At 49.1% G+C, this 15,917-nt stretch overlaps 1 protein-coding gene across 2 annotated transcripts in view; it reads right to left on the reverse strand.

Moving 5' to 3' along the window:
* Positions 1-15,917, reverse strand: part of IGF1R (insulin like growth factor 1 receptor) — a 270,309-nt gene that overhangs the window by 13,327 nt on the left and 241,065 nt on the right. For both annotated transcript variants that reach the window (XM_054694759.1, XM_054694758.1), the window contains exons 16-20: positions 12,082-12,311; positions 11,721-11,831; positions 7,177-7,336; positions 4,902-5,031; positions 583-717 (exon numbers count right to left, since the gene is read on the reverse strand). In XM_054694759.1, coding sequence (XP_054550734.1) covers positions 583-717; positions 4,902-5,031; positions 7,177-7,336; positions 11,721-11,831; positions 12,082-12,311 — 766 coding nt within the window. The remainder of the gene's footprint in view (positions 1-582; positions 718-4,901; positions 5,032-7,176; positions 7,337-11,720; positions 11,832-12,081; positions 12,312-15,917) is intronic.

Genomic DNA, 15,917 nt, shown 5'->3' on the forward strand with positions numbered 1-15,917 from the left:
GCCCTGAGACTCTGCTGACTCCAGCCTCCTGAGACGTAGCAGAGGCACACGCATGTCTGGATTCTGTAGACACTGTGAGACCAGCCTGAAGCTTTCGCGGCTGTAGGGCCACGCTCCCTAGCACCTACCTGACAGGGACACCACTGAGGCAGCAGCGTGCTGGAACTGCCCATGGGATGAGGCCCCGTGCAGTGCCTGCTGGGCCCTGACCACCACCTGTGTGCACATTCCTCGAAGGCTGGCAGCCTTTGAGCTTGGTTGACCACTCCTGTCATGATGCATTTTTCAAAAACCACCTTGCATGGGGAAGATGCGTGAAGGGTGCTCTGGTCAACTCCCTCACATAGTCATCTCAGAGAAACCACAGCGCAAATCGCAAATCAGAACCAAAAGGACAACCAAAAGGGGTGGGATGAAGCTATCTGCGCAAAGGCCTGGGTTCCATCCATCAAGGAAAACTCTCCTCCAAAGTGCCCACTGCTGCTGGACCAAGGACACCAGTTCCCAGAACCACTAATCCCATGGGTTCCAGGAAAAGGGAGGGGGAGCAGAGGGTGGCTGCAGGGCCCAGGAGATACGTACAGCATGTCGGGGCAGTTGTCCGGCTTGTCCAGAAGGCCGCCCTCCATGACGAAACGAAGGACCTGCTCGTTGGACAAGCCCTGGTACGGCTGCTCGGCCAGTGTGGCGATCTCCCAGAGGACGACCCCAAAGGACCTATGGGGAGAAAAGAAGCATGAGGCCTGGGAAGGGGCGGGGCACGGTGGTAATGCCCTCTCCTTTCTGGCCTTTTTCTGCAGCTCTTAGGCAGACGGAGCATCTGACCTCATGCGAGATCTCTGATGCTTCCTGCAGAGTAAACACAGCCCCGGCCACACAGCCTGGGTGGCGAATGCAGGGAGTTTCTGGGCACCACTGAGAGCTAGGAAGCACCTGGTTTCTGACTGCACCGCAGACCGGGCAACTGAATTTAGGGGGCTAGTCCCAGGCATCTCCCAGCAGGGCAGTATCGCCCAGACCTCTGGGTTCTAAGAACAGAACACAGATCCCCAGGTTTGGCTGGGAGAGTGATGTGGTGGCCACAATTAGGGGCGGGGGCAACTGCCTCTGGACGCTGCAGCAGAGTAGGCTCCACAGGTGAGTTTTAAAAACAGGGAGACCAGGACCTGACCCCAGTTCTGATGTCATGGGTCTGGGATGTGGCTCTCAGCCTTGCAGGGTTTTAATGCTCTACAGGGAGGTGTGTCGCATTCTGTGGCCAGGGAGGGCCCAGCTCCCAGTGCTGTGGAGTTGCTGGCCTGTGAAGCCTCAGTGTCCCCACTGAGGTTTGGAGGAGGGCAGCAGTGGCTGGGGAGGGGGGCTCAGTGTTGTGGACAACCAAGAATTCTCAAGTGCAGAGTTCAGCTGAGGAATAAAGGCACAGTCAGGCAGGCAGGGAGCAATTGCATCTGGTGTGCAGTTTTGCCTGTGGGTTGGAAGATCTAACTACTGGCCAGCAAATTAAAACAGATAATACAGAACTTTAGTGATAACATTATAAAAGACCAGCTGTGGTCTGCAAAGGAAGTGGCCTTCTTAGCACAGTCCTCCACAAGTTCTCCGTGATTCATCTGCCTTTGCATCTGGTTGGTGTCATAAGCAGGCTGCAGAGCAGCCAGCAGCCTGGGGCTCTTGAAGGATGTCCCGGCCAGGGGTGCCCAGGAACACACCCACAACCCTGGGACGGGACACTCCCCACAGAGAGCTCTTGGGATCCTGGCAGGGATCCTGAGCTGGGAGGGCCTCTGACTGTGTTGGACCATTTCATTCACTGCTTCAGCCATTTGCCATGAACAAAAGGGTTTTGTACAACTTGATACTAAAAGCAGATGTTAGACATAAATAGAATCTTAGCAGAGGACTGACCCACCCAAGGTTCTTAACTGCCGGAAATAAGAATATTGATATTTCTTTGTATTGTGCAAGAGATCTAGAAAAGCCAAAGACCCAGAAGCCAAAGCACGTCATTCAAAGGCCTGGGCCAAGGGCAATGGGATTCTCCCCCCAACCCCCTCCACCGCCCTTTAGCGGTGTCCATATTCGGGAACCCGCCAGTTTGCACAAGTGGCCGTCAGGTCTGAGGTGTGGTACGGGCTAAGAGATGACCAGATGACCAGATTGCTGTTTTCCTGACCGCAGGCCTGGCTCGCGAATCATCTGAAACTGGGCCCACTTTTCTTGCCCCACAGCCTTGGCTGGCTGTCTCAGCTGCCTTCAAGTAGCCAATTCTTGCTGGGAGGCTCCCAAGCTGACCCTTTCGGCCCCGACGGCTCTATTTCTGACTCCTGGGGACTTGGCCATCCAAAATTCCAACTGAACTTGGCCTCCAACCCTGCTCTTCTTCTGGAGTCACTGCTGGTGATATCCTGTCCCACCTGAGCAGCCCTTTCCTCACTGTCCGGGGTGCCACCCCTGCGGCTCAGGGCAGATTTCTCGGAAGGTCTGGCCTTCTCTGTCCTCCCCTGCCGGCAGCACTTCCAGCATGCGGATGGTCTCCCTGCCTCGCCGACAAGAACTTGCCTCCTCTTGGACAATAGCATCTTTCTCAGGGTGGCCTGCATTCTGGCCAATAGGCCAGAGTTTTTGCAGAGACTGAGAACTGGTCCTAAGACCCTGATGCCCCATGTGAGGCCTTACTCCATCTCTCAGCCTGGTTCCCTCAAGTGTATCCCGCCGGCCTCTACGTGCAGCAAGCGCTTTGTATGCTACGGCTTCCTGCAGCATTTCCACTGGCAGGAAACCCTCCTCAAGGCCCGTCAGCATTGACTCATGCCTGGAGGACACCCTGGCATCTTCTAACCCAAGTGAGCAATTTGCCAGGGACACAGTGCGACAGGAAGCCTCAGGAAGAAGAAGCATGAGCCCCAGGTCTGGAATAGTCTTGAAGGACAGCAGGACAATCTGAAGGTGCTCAACTGGAGAAAAGAGGCCACTCCCTCATGACCCCAAGGCCTGCCTTTTCAAAAACAGAGCAGCGTGTGGCTTCTGCTACACAGAGAAGGGCCAATGGGGAGACCCTAGGCTGACATGAGCAGAGCTTGAGAAAAACCTACAAAGAATGAGGATGGTCTGACTTTGCCAGAGGAAACCCGCAGTCCTGGGAAATGTCTGTGCAAAGCTCCAAGACCAGCTGTCACAGACACTGGATGGACTTGGGGACTGGGCCTGCCCCCAGAGACCCTTGCAATCCCAAGATTCTGGGCTCTGCTACAAAGTCAGACAAATTAAAACAGCATTGTATTTCTTTCTAGATTTAACTCTTTAGGAATGGTGATGTGTGATATTGAATACAACCTAAAATGACCTCCATTCCTTTAAGAGGGACAACTTTCAGTTTAAGCTTGGATGGCAGAAACCTTCCACATTCTCCCATGCCCTGTCCTATATAACCTGCATTTTTACCCTCAAAGGCTGTTTTTTAAAAATTGAAGCACTTCAGGGCCTGAACAGTGACTGAACACCAATGCCTATTCTGTTTATATATAGTATCTCTTATTGGTTCACAATGGTTAAAGTCATCAAGTGGGGCCAAATTGGCACTGAACACCTTCAATGTCTCCTGAGTTACCACCTCTTACCATAATTGCTAATCAGAATTTGATTTTAACAACTCTTGTGTTCTCTTCCTACTCTGCCTGTCTTCCCTGACATTTGGGGTTTTCTATTTTATTCTACCTAGGCTGACCTCAAAGCTCTTGGAGGCATGGAACCTAGAATAAACAGATGCATACATGAGCCCAGGCCTGCTTTCTCCCTAGCACTTCCATGACTAAAGGTGGTGTCAAGCACTTTGATTTGACAGTAGAGATAACCATCCTGGATGAGCTGATTTGCAAAACAGAGCTCATACTTGAGCTCCAGAAGCACTCAAGCTTTGCTGGGTCATATTCAAATGCTATTTCCAATTTGCACCTGTCTTCCAAAGAAGATTAAGGCCGCTGAACTGTGAAGGGTTCATGAGGCTAAAAAAAATGATGTTGGTCACTACTGAAATCACTCCTCTCTGTGGTCATCCAGACACTTGGAGTAAACAACTACCATTTCTGTAACACACCAGCCATGGGATCTCCCAAAAGGACAGCCAAAAATCGAGCTGACGTTCTAGAAGGGCCCGTTCTCATGCCAGGGCCAACGCCTGCCAAGAACCTCAGTTGTATTTGGGAACCTGACCGCCTCTCCACAGTGTTGCTGAGGAACCGCAGTAAACAACACTATTGTTTTCTGAATTCTCTGCATGCCTCAGCCTATGAGCTTTCTACCCCAAGACACTTTTATTGGTAAGGGAGATTTTGCTCCATACCTTGCCTGGGTCAACAAGGATGGACATCCACTGCGTGAGGACAGGCAGCAGATGGGACCCAGCACCGTCACTCAGCAGAGCATAAAAACAGCAAACACCTAAGACTCATACACTTCGGGCCTAATTAAAGCAAGGTTTGCTATGAAAGCTCAGTTAGGTGAGGAGGCCACACAGACACCTTGCATTAATTTACTGCAAAAGAGAAAGACAGCACAGACAGGCAGGGCAGAGTCTGAGAGGTGATGTTTCCTGGCACGTCCCAGCTCTGGGAGGTGAGCTGGTGCTGTCTCGAGGACATTGAGCCACGCAGTGAGTGGCTAAGGGGTAAAAGAAAAGTGGGTCTAGCAAATTCTGGAGTCCCACAGCTGCCCTGCCATCTTAAGACAGTCACTGATGGAGCAGAGCGTCAAAGCTGGGATGTGTCTCACGTAATGTCAGCCAAGGCTGGGATGGGGCTAACAGTGGACGGATGACAGGAACGAAAGAAAGCTCTGGAGACTGAGCCAGTGGGGCTGGTGGGGGCCGAGGTCCGGGCTGGCCTTAGAGGGGCAGTCTCTCATACCAGACATCAGAATGAGTGGTGAAGACTCCATCCTTGAGGGACTCAGGAGACATCCAGCGCACGGGCAGTAATCCTTTCCCTCCTTTCCGGTAATAGTCTGTCTCATAGATGTCTCTCGTCATACCGAAGTCTGGAAGGGGGAGAGAAGGCACATGAGTTAGGCCGTGGGAACTGCTCTCAGGACAGAGCATGGACAGACCCTCAGGAGGCTGCTATCAGAGTCTGCAAACTTTCAAAGTTAGAAAAACAGGGAGAGCCGACTGAGATGAGCCAACGGCCCAGCAAAGACTAAGAAATCTCTGCTTGCACGTCCTTTTCAAAGCTGCTTCTTTTGAGCCTCCCTGGTGGCTCAAGGGGTTAAGACGCAGCACTATGAAGCTATGTGCAGCCACTGCAGCACGAGTTTGATCCCCAGTCAGAGAGATACCCACATCACACAGCAGACCTCTCCTGTCTCGCCTGCTACTCCACTCAGCAGTGTATTTCGTCAGTCTGCCTGTTCTGTTCCCCGCTCTGTCTCTGGTGAATCCTCTCACCCCCCACACCTCTGGCCTGTACCCCAGTTCTTATAAGCCTAAATAAATAAATCTTTAAAAAAAACCAAAAAAAAAAACAAAGTTGCTTCTTTTAAAAAGCTAATTCTCTGAGGAGGAGGGAGAGAGATCAGAGGGAGGGAGGGAGGAGCACAGGGGACTGAGGTGATGGTGCACGGGTGCACTGGGGAAGGAAACTCTATGGGGACTACACCTGAGGGGGTGGGGGAAAGCAAATATTGTTTAAAAATGAACAATGATGTAAAAAATAAAAAAATGATAAAAAATGTTAAAAAGATACTTTATAGGTTAAACTAAAAAAAAAAAAAAAAAGAAGCTAATTCTCTCACAGCATTTAAAATGAGAAGCAGTTTACAAACTGTCGAGTCCCACAATTTATCCAGGAAATTGGTGCTTCATAGACCCACGATCATTTATACTTGGTTTTGAAACCTGATGAAATAAACAGGAGCCTGTTAGTTCCTATTTACTTGGTCCAGGGCCCCACCGCCAGAGGGGAGAAAGTGGTTTCATCGCCTAATAAGGGGAAAAATATTGAGAGTAGCAATTCACCAGGAGAAAAGCTCAGGGTAAGCAGAGACACTATTTACGAGGCCCCTGAAGCTATTACTCAATAATGTTTTTCAACATAATACTCCCACTTGTTTTTGAAAATTTCTTCCATTTTTCCATGTCTCTAGAAGATGTCACGTAATTATGTTTGATGGCAGGCTTGCTTTAAAATCCAAAATTATTGCTTCTTTGTCAGATTTTGATTTTCCACTCAATCACACGACCTTTTCTTACTTTTCCATTCTCCTCCCCAGGAGAAAGGGCTGCTGTCTTTTTGAAAATGTTCATTCATGTCTCTGACTCTGCCACCAAGAGGGAAGCCACAAAGCAGAGAGAGAGAGCAAAGAGCTCCCGGGCCGTTCCCCAGCACAGCCAGCTTGTGCTGTGCAAGGACCCCCAAATTGTCTCTGCAATCCATGAGTCACTGGGGATTGGAAAAACATTTTTGGACCCTGGTGAAGAATAAAAATAGAGTGTGAAAGTCTTATTTGTGAATTAAGCCAGTGGCATGCAAATGAAAGGACTGCACTACAAGGGGGGAAAAATAGAACTGAAAAAGAACCAAGTGATTTCCTCCTAAACACATAACAAATTTTAGGAAAGAAAAACCTCCATTACCAAGAAAATGTCACTCTAAATAAGCCACACGGTTAAACAGCAAACACGATGCTGGCTGATGGGCCTTCCAATGGCACAAAACCAGCTCGGAGGCTGTGGGGGCCAGCAGGGAAGAGGGTCTCTGCCAGTTTGGGGGTGTGGGGGGGCACAAGGACATCAAGGACCTCAGGAAATGTCACTGACTGTCCTGGCAGGGTGTACTGGGGGGGTGGGGGCTCCCCACACCGAGTCCTGCCCCCCGTCTCCTGGGTCTGTAGTGCCATCATCCCCATGTCCAAGGTGGCGAAATCAAGGCTCATGGAACTTAAGGTATTTGCCCCAGTCTTTCATCTGTTTGCACGCGAACCTAGATTTAAGTCAGCCCCCCTGTTTGGCAGAGAGTCTGGGTCCCCAGAGAGAAGGGGACAAAGCAAGTCCAGACCCCTCCAGCCCAATGCATCACGGGCAGGCTAATGCCAACGCTGCCCTGTGGACACTGAACACTTCGTGACAACCCCGACCCCAGCCTGAGAGCTTCGTTCCTGCCCAGATCTGGAAAGCGAAGGACACACCTCCGATTTTGACTGTGAAATCTTCGGCCACCATGCAGTTCCGGGCAGCGAGGTCCCTGTGGACGAACTTGTTGGCGTTGAGGTACGCCATGCCATCTGCGATCTCTCCGGCCATCTGGATCATCTTGCTCAGGCTTGGGGGTGCGAGCACTGGATTATTCTGGTGGAAATTATGAAAGTCATGTGAGCATTTCAGAACTGTTTCACCCCACGTTCTCTCAGGGTCGGTAAACCCAACCTTGGTTCAGTCCTGGTTCATCCTGCTAAGAAACTGGGACATGTTTCGAAGGAACATGTTATCATGGCGACCGGAGCACTGTGTGGTGGGGAGCCCTGGTCTGGCTCACCGGCCACATCACACTGCCCTGTGGGACAGACACCCGTCAGCACCACGGGGGCTGGCATTTCCTCTTCGGGTGGGGAAAAAATTATTAAAAGTGAAACTAGTGATTTTTCATATTAAGAGTTCTTGTTTTCACAAGTTTCTACTAGTGTGTGTGTGTTTTTAATGCTATTATCACAGTGCAGGTAGGAGAGAGGGAGCATCACAAAAGCTGTAAGGGAATAAGCAGTGTCTCCCCATTGGGTCCTGTCTATTGTATCGCTATTAAGCCTGGTCACAAATGATCTAATGATTGTCATCTTCTTTCACTTTCTTCTGAAGCACAAAAGTAAAAATCAAGAAAAAGGAATTTTTTTCATTTTCTAACATGATATGCCTTGTATTTTGCTTTCTGTGGGCAACGAGGAAAACATGCCCTTGACAATTTAAGTCCAGCTGCAGCTGATTCTGGAGAAGGACCCACCTGAAGCACTGAAAGTTGCTGGAGAAGCTTCTCCTCTTTGCAGAGGAGGCCAACATAACTGGCTCTGGCACAGAAAAGACATTCCCACAAAGAAAAAAGCCATTTAGGAAAAGGTTTTATATAAAACATGTGTCCAAGTCTGCATCTTAAAATTAAAAATGAAAACCCAGTGAGCATTCTGCAGCTCAGGGGCTAACCCACTCTTGATCGCACTAGAGGGCAGAATTTACCCAGCATCCCTGACTCCAGAGCACCTTTGACAATGCTGCCAAGCCATTCTGCTCTGACAGCACCCACGGGCCACCTTCCTGGCTCAGACCCCTTGAACCCCAGGAAGGGGAGGTCTGGGCTCTGGGATCAGATGCCTGGGCTCCTGCACATGGGCTCAAAGTGGGGTAACCGCAGAATGATCTGAGACCCCACATGGATGGTGCCTGATGCCTGAATGTGGTCCAGGCCCACAGATGCAGAATTCACTCAGTGAGGAGCTGCGTCTGCTGAAAACTGGCTTCTAGAAGCGGTGGAATCAGTCTCCACATACTTGCAGGCCGGTTCCCTGACACTCGACGTACATGTGAACCCCAAAGAGAGAATGGAGAGTGTGTCTGCCGATTGAAAATATTATCACTAAGTAGTCTAAGGATTCCCCTTTAGAACCTTTCTTCCCTCAGTACTTCTCACCTCTCCAGGGCTCTCTGCCTGCATGGAAGATGGGGACCCCTGCAGGTGAAATGTGAAGCGCGTGCTCACGGTCCTTAAATTGTCGGGCGTTATGGTGCTGACTTGAAAGTGGTTTTTCATAAGCAACAAGAAAATCAGAATTGTGGGGAGGGGTAGGAGTGAGAACAGGACAGGGAGCATAGTGGCTTACCATGGGGGCACTATGGTGGTGCTGCCCGATGGGGGGAATCTTAGTGTTACCTCAATTGAAAAAGCAAATTAAAAATGAAACAAAAGAAAAGCAGAATCAATGAAAGGGACCTGATTTTAAATACTGAAGGAGGAGGCCAACATTCACGGTGCTGGACGGCTGATTCGCAGACACGCAAGAGCAAAGTACCTAACTCGCACACACCAGCACCTGCAGTCCACACGGTAGTGGGCAAATCATGACTGGGGGCAGGGCAGCCAGAAGAATAGACTGAAACCGTGGACAAGATCACATGCTTACACCTGAGCTGAGTTCCAAGGTCTCACTCTGACAAGTCATCATCTTATCCTACACAAGGGGAAACTGAGGCCCGAGGCCTGAAACACTGGGGGGCTGCACAGAGCCAGAGCAGCCAGAACCAAGACAACATGTTCTGCTTTTTTTTCTTTTGTGCCTGAAACTGGGGGGCTGAGAGTTTAACCTTTTTTTTGGGGTTTTCTTGAGATGCCTCAAAAGGTGCTGCTCAGGAATATACCCAGCCACCATCTGACGAAGCCGCTCTCCTTCCTGCTGGTTTGGGTGTTAATTACAAAGTGGCTCAGGGAAAGGTGCTCAGAACTGAAACTGAGCAACCGGTACTGGCGAGGTGATTAAGGTGCAGGTTAAAAGAAGGAAAAGCTGCAGAAATTCTGGGAAAGGTCACAGGGGAGACAAGTAGACACCCGGCTCACTCAAGCCACAGCCAAGTCAGGATGAGGGTGAGGACCCACCCAGGCAGCGAGATGAAAGGCGGATGGTGCCGGTTTTATTTCTAAGCATTTATTTACCATTTCATTCTTAGAATTACTCACTTAAATGTCTTGGCTCCAAGGCTACGAAGCTGACTGGTGGGTTCACGCCACAGGCAAGTGATACCAAGGTGACTAACGAGAAACCACACAGGACCTTGGCAGGTTTGGAGTTTGAAGCTTGTAAATACAAACCAGCATTTTTTGCCGGATTAAGCAAAGATGGTGCAGTTGAGGCAACTGTCACTCACCCGTGCAAACACCAAAACGACTAACAACGCAATCAAAAAATGGGCAAAAGACCTACATTGACATTCTTCAAGGAGGAGTCACTTACTATGAAGGAAGGCTGGTTACGGTCACAATGAGGCTCTCACTCTTGGAAGAACGCCCACATCAAAGGCTAGAAACAAGGCCTGGCGAGGGTGTGGAGGAAAAGGAACACCCATCACTGCTGGTGGGAGTGTAGGTCAGCAAGGACTCGGTGCAAAATGGTACAGAGAAGTACCACAGGATCCAGCAAGACCCTCTCAGGCATTTCTCCCAAGAATATGAAAACAGAATTGGGAAAGATGTGTGCCTTCCCGGCTTCACGGCAGCATGAGCCACGCTAGCCAAGATATGGAAACCACTCACGTGCCTGTCGACTGACAACTGAATGAAGACCTTGTGGCCTAGCTACTCAAAGGAATTTTTCTCAGCTAGTAAAAAAGATGAAATGATGACTTGGGGACTGTTATGGGATGGATCTTGAGGTGATTATGCTAAGTAAAAAAAGTCACAAAGGGAACGACAATTATTTTTTTTTCATTTGTGGGATAAAAATAACCAAAGAACACAAACTTGCAGAACACAGCAAAAATAAATCTTAGACTCTTGAAAACTCTGGTGGTTGGAGTCGGGGGAGGAAGGAAGGTACAGGGAGGGAGAGGTGATGGGGGACTGGCCTTGGAGCTCAGTGGAGCGAAGTGGATACACATGGTGAGGTGTGCATCTTTACTTCCAAACTCATATATTTTTAAAAAAGGATGGAGGCCTCCCTGGTGGCGCATCGGTTGAGCGCTGGGTTGCGAAGCTGCCCGCAGCCTCTGCAGCGCCGGTTCGATCCCCAGCTGCTCCCCGGCCACCAGAGGAGGGTCCCACATGGCGCGCAGACCTCTCCTGCCGCCCGCTGCTCCCCTCAGCAGTGTATTTCGTCAGTCTGCCTGTTCTGTTCTCCGCTGTGGCTCTGGTGAATCCTCTCACCCTCCCGCGCTTCTGACTGTACCCAGTGCTTGTATAAATAAATAAATAAATAAAAATAAATCTTTTAAAAAGTAAAAAAATAATTAAAAAAAAAAAGAATGTCAAAGCAACAAAATTTTGGAGGAAAAAAACCAACAACAAACCCCACCACATGGATGCAGATCAAGAATTGGATCAAACTTCCTAGTGGAGATGATGCTGACTGTATGGGGGTGTGTGTGGGGGGCGGGGGCTGCTAACGCGGGGATGTCTCGTGGCCGGAATGCAGAGGGAAACCGCACCAGCAAGTCCCAGCTGCCAGGGCAAGAAGCCAGTCAACCTACTATTGAACCCGGATGAGCATTTATCAAAGGACTGCCTGCCACAAACGTGACCCGGGTGTGCCCGGGATGAAAGCTGAACACAGTGGAGTGGAGAGAAATGCTCAGAAGCAAGAAGAAAAAGTCTGAGCTAGGAGAGAACTCGGAGGAGGAGCTGGTCACCACTGGCCAGGGGTGGGCACAGCTGTGTGGAGGTGCTGGCAGATCTGTAGTGGCCAGTGGGGAGAGAGGGTGGTGGGGCTGCCAGCTGAGGGTGGAGGGAATGCAGTAACAGAAGCACAGAGTGGGGGGGGGTAAGTAAAGGCGCATTGAGCAACAGCAAGTGTCTCTCACGGAAGCTCATGGTCTCTCTCTGGTCAGCAAAAGCTTTTATGTACAGGACCTAGAGCCACTCACACAGCAAGAAGCATGCAATGCTGGAGAGTAGATGGACTCACAGACAGTATCTTCTGCAGGAAGGCTCTAAAGGAATGAGAAGAGATAGTGTGTGAAGTTGGTTAAAAGCAAAACTGACCTCCATTTCTGGCCTCAGAGACCGGAGATAGCTTTTGAGATCCCCCCGCGTCATCAGTTCCATGATGACCAGCGTTGGCTGGCCCTGGGACACCACACCCAGCAGCCGCACCTGGAGGAAGGGAAGACAGGGATCAGAGGGTGAGGGTGGGCCTGCTGGCCACATCCCCTTCTGGCCAGGAGCTGGACCCATCTGAAAGGACTATAGGGGCTCCCGGGGTCAGGATGTGCATCGCATCCAGAATCTTCCCCGGCCCAGGAATCCAAAGACAACAGTGAGTGGACACTGATACACAGGTGGCTCCAGGGAAGCTCTCTTTCTCCCTAGGTCAGGTTTGAGCCTCTTGGGAGCTTTCTCTTACCACGTGGTGGCAGTTGAACTCCTTCATCACCGAAGCCTCGTTGAGAAACTCGATCCTCTCGCGCATGCTCGCGGCTTCGTTCACTGTTTTGATGGCCACCCTGGTTTCCGGCTCGTCTTTAACCACACCCTTGGCCACTCCTTCATAGACCATCCCAAAGGAGCCCTGGCCCAGCTCTCGGCTCATCGTGATCTTCTCACGAGCCACCTCCCACTCATCGGGCACGTACACTGGGGAGGAAACCAGAACCAAAACAGGTGAGGCAGGGAGCTCCTGGGAGATGTTCTCAGGGGAAACATGGGCCCAGGGATACAAGATGCCACCTCCTAAGTCCACAGGAGAAACCCCAGGGAGCAGTGAGGTGGCTCTAGAAGCTCCAGTCCACTGTGGATTCGAGTGAGACAACTGCAGGGTCTGAGACGGAGATGCCAGATCATCAAGGACGCCTAGAGAATTCGAGGGTATCACGGTATCTAAAAAAACAGCCTCAGGTAGGATAGAAAGAAGTTCCTTTTCTTTCCCTTTTTAAAATCACTTAAAACAACACATTGTTGAAAAGGGCAAAATAACTTGTAGGAGACTGAGAAACTGAAACAGGCAAGCTGGACTCTTGAAGGTTTGAATTTGCCCATGGATAAAAGTACCAATCAGAAGAAGAGCAGAGCAGTATGGACAGGGAAGAGTGTTTATTCTGGAGCAGGAAGAGGGTCAGAGGCGATGTGGGGGGTGATGGTGCAGGTGAGGCCTGTTTCTACAATGGATATAGAAGAGGTGTGGGCCTCTCCCTCACAGACGCTGGACTTGTGCTTGCTGATCCCTACTCACTGTGATTAGTGAGTAGGTGGGTGATTAGTCCAATGTGAGATGTGCTGTAAGGATAAACTGCACACCAAGATTTCAAAGGCTTCGCACAAAAAACCCACAGTGACATATTTCAGTAATTTTTATACCGACTAGATTTTAAAACTGATGACTTCGGGTATATTGGGTTAAATAAAACACATTATTTTCACCTAGTTCTTTTTACCTTTTTTGATGTGCCCACTAAAAATTTACAGTCACCTGTGGAATGGCATCTCTTTTCTACTGGCAGGCACAGCCTAGACCCAGGGTCATTGGCTTTGCCAAAGATCTCGGGGTGTCTAATGAGGGACAGAAGCAAGTGCATTCTGGTGCTGGGGGTGCACAGCGGTGACCCATGTGGAGGAAGAGCTGGTGAGCAGAGGGGCCTCCCAGGGCTTTGACCTGGGTTCTGTGAACTCAGGGGTCTCCCACCACAGGGGGAAGGGATGGGGTGATGGGGTTGATAAGGACTGCACCCCAATATGATTTCCTCTTGGCCCTATGCTCCTGGTCTGATTCATTCTGCTTTATAAAAATAAGTAATTCTAGGCAGAAAAGAAGAAGAAAGAGAGGGAAAGGAAGGAGGGAGGTAAGAAAGTAAATAAAAAAAATCCCAGAGAATCCCTTCCGAAACTCTGGCGGATTGGTTAAAACTAAAATAAAATCAACACATTCTCTGAGCTTTGAAAGAAAGTTCAATCCTTCTAATGCTGTGTGCTAAAGTCCTGGCCCGAGGCGGGAAGCGCTGCAGGCTCCACCCCACGCTAACTGGTAGGAAGGAGGTGTTCTTGACTCAGGGATGCAGGGCGGAGAGCTAGGGCAGGGGGTGGGGGAGGCAGCTGTGAGCGCTTCTACGCTCTTGGACGATCCCCTGGGCCAGCCGCTAGATGCAAGAGAAGCAGTGAGCTGACCACTGTATGCCAGCACCCCCAGTATTTATAGTCCAGGGATGTCTTCCACGAAAGGCTGTCTATAAATGAGCCCCAGGAGCTAGCACCAATGTACAACCTCTGAGGAGTATCCAGTCTGGATTATATTAACCACTCTAGAATGTCCCTTCATCAATATCTTGGCATTTTCTAGCACATATGTGTTTAGGAATTTCACAAATGAAGTCCACTCTCCAGGTGGCCTAGACGGTCCATTGCCATGAAGAAGAGGCTGATGCTTGCCAAGGAGAGGAAGTATGTGAGACAATCCAGTAGATGAGACTCTTTACTAACCCCACAAAAAGTATGGAGACACTGTCTCTATTTCACTCTGAAAAATCCATGCTTGCTCTTAATCAGAATGAACTGCATAGTATGCCATAAAAATGAGCGTTAACACCCATCTTTCACTCTTTGGGAAGCCACTAAAGTCAGTATTTGCCATCCTTTTCTTTAAATTCTCTAAATTCACCCCAAGAACTTTGACTTTCACCCACAGGCCTACGTCCACTAGGCTGCTGGGGCTTATGTGCACAATATTATCAGGATTTCTGGTGTTGTGTCTGCAGTGTGCTCTGGAGAATGGTTTCACGCTGATTAGCTTCTGGAGGGACAAGCTGTGTAAGCATTTTGAACTGCATTGTCATTCTAGAGAGAACCACTACAGATGTTGTCAGAGGCCAAAGAAACCAATGAGGTGACATTGTTCCCACCTGCTGGCCTGAGGGATAAGGGGTTTGCTTTTTGTTTCATCTGTTTTTTTTTTTTTAAGAACGAATCAAGACATATTAGGGAAGCATCTGGAAAGACACAAAATTTGAATAAAGTCCACCAGAGCCTGGTCGTCTTTTCTTCATGCCCCCAGCTCAAAGGCCTGGACACTTCACGGTCAGCGCAGCCAGTGCTGCTTCTGGCTTTACTCCAGGCAGAGCCAAGTCCCCGAAAGCCCTTTCCCGCCTTTCAGAGCGGGGAGAGGGTCTTGTACTCCCTGCACATTCATTAAGAGTGTGAAGACTCCTTATCAACAAGGAAATGCAAATTGAAACCAAATGAAATGAAATTCTCCTTTATATCACCAGTCTGGCAAAATCAAACATTCTGTCAGTATCAAATATTGACAAGAATGTGGTAGAACTGGTACTGAAATTGGTTCCACCTGGATGATCACCTGGCACGATCTAGTATAATGGAAAAAGCAAAATAAAATAAAACCCTGCATTAAATATGTATTAACTAAAACCTAGAGAATGTCTGTATAAAGCAATTACTTATACAGATATCAGAATATCCTTGCTGTCTTTTTCTGTTGTTTTTCTTTTTTTTTAAGAGAATGATCTCTATAAGTAACACTACTATAAATTTCCTATGTCTTTCCAGAATGTTGTCCATGCCTTCCACACATGCATACATATTCAGAGGCATACGAGTGCAAGTGTGAGTGAGAATGTGTGCCTATTAAAATTTTAATATGTGAGATCTTAGTAAATAGGGATGATAGCCTCATTATCCTATACCCGACCCCATTCAAAGAAGGTTGCTTTTGACTGGCTTTATTAGAAACATCACTGAAGTAGAAATTATTAAAGAAACCACAGTGAAACCCTACACATTTACATGGTGCTTTTAAGGTGTCAAAGTATTTCTTAGGTTTTCTTGTTTGATTGGGCTAATTGGCTAGAATAATTACCACTCTTTATTTCATGTCTACTGCAAACTTACTTTCACTTCTGAAGCAAGAAGACAAGCACTGCCTAAACATGACCACCCCCTCTCATGCCTTGCTTTATTCATTCCACAAACCCCAACCAGCTCATCCTGTAGGTCAGCTAGCCTGCCCGCCCCGTGGCTGTCACATGGAGACAGCGTCACATCAACCAGAGATTTGGGGTAGAGTCACTCTGATAACACAGATGCCCAATTAGGGACCTAGGTGGGGTTCTCTGAGCTTTATTTCCTCATCTACAGAGACAGGCGTAAAAAATCGCCTCAGGAGCTAAGACACAAGAAAAGCGCAGGTTCATGAGATGTCACTGCTGAGTCCTGAAACTCAACATCTCACCCAGA

The sequence above is a fragment of the Talpa occidentalis genome, unplaced genomic scaffold (assembly GCF_014898055.3).
Source record: "Talpa occidentalis isolate TD23 unplaced genomic scaffold, MPIMG_talOcc4v2.1 talOcc4.14, whole genome shotgun sequence".
In the NCBI taxonomy this organism is placed as follows: Eukaryota; Metazoa; Chordata; class Mammalia; order Eulipotyphla; family Talpidae; genus Talpa; species Talpa occidentalis.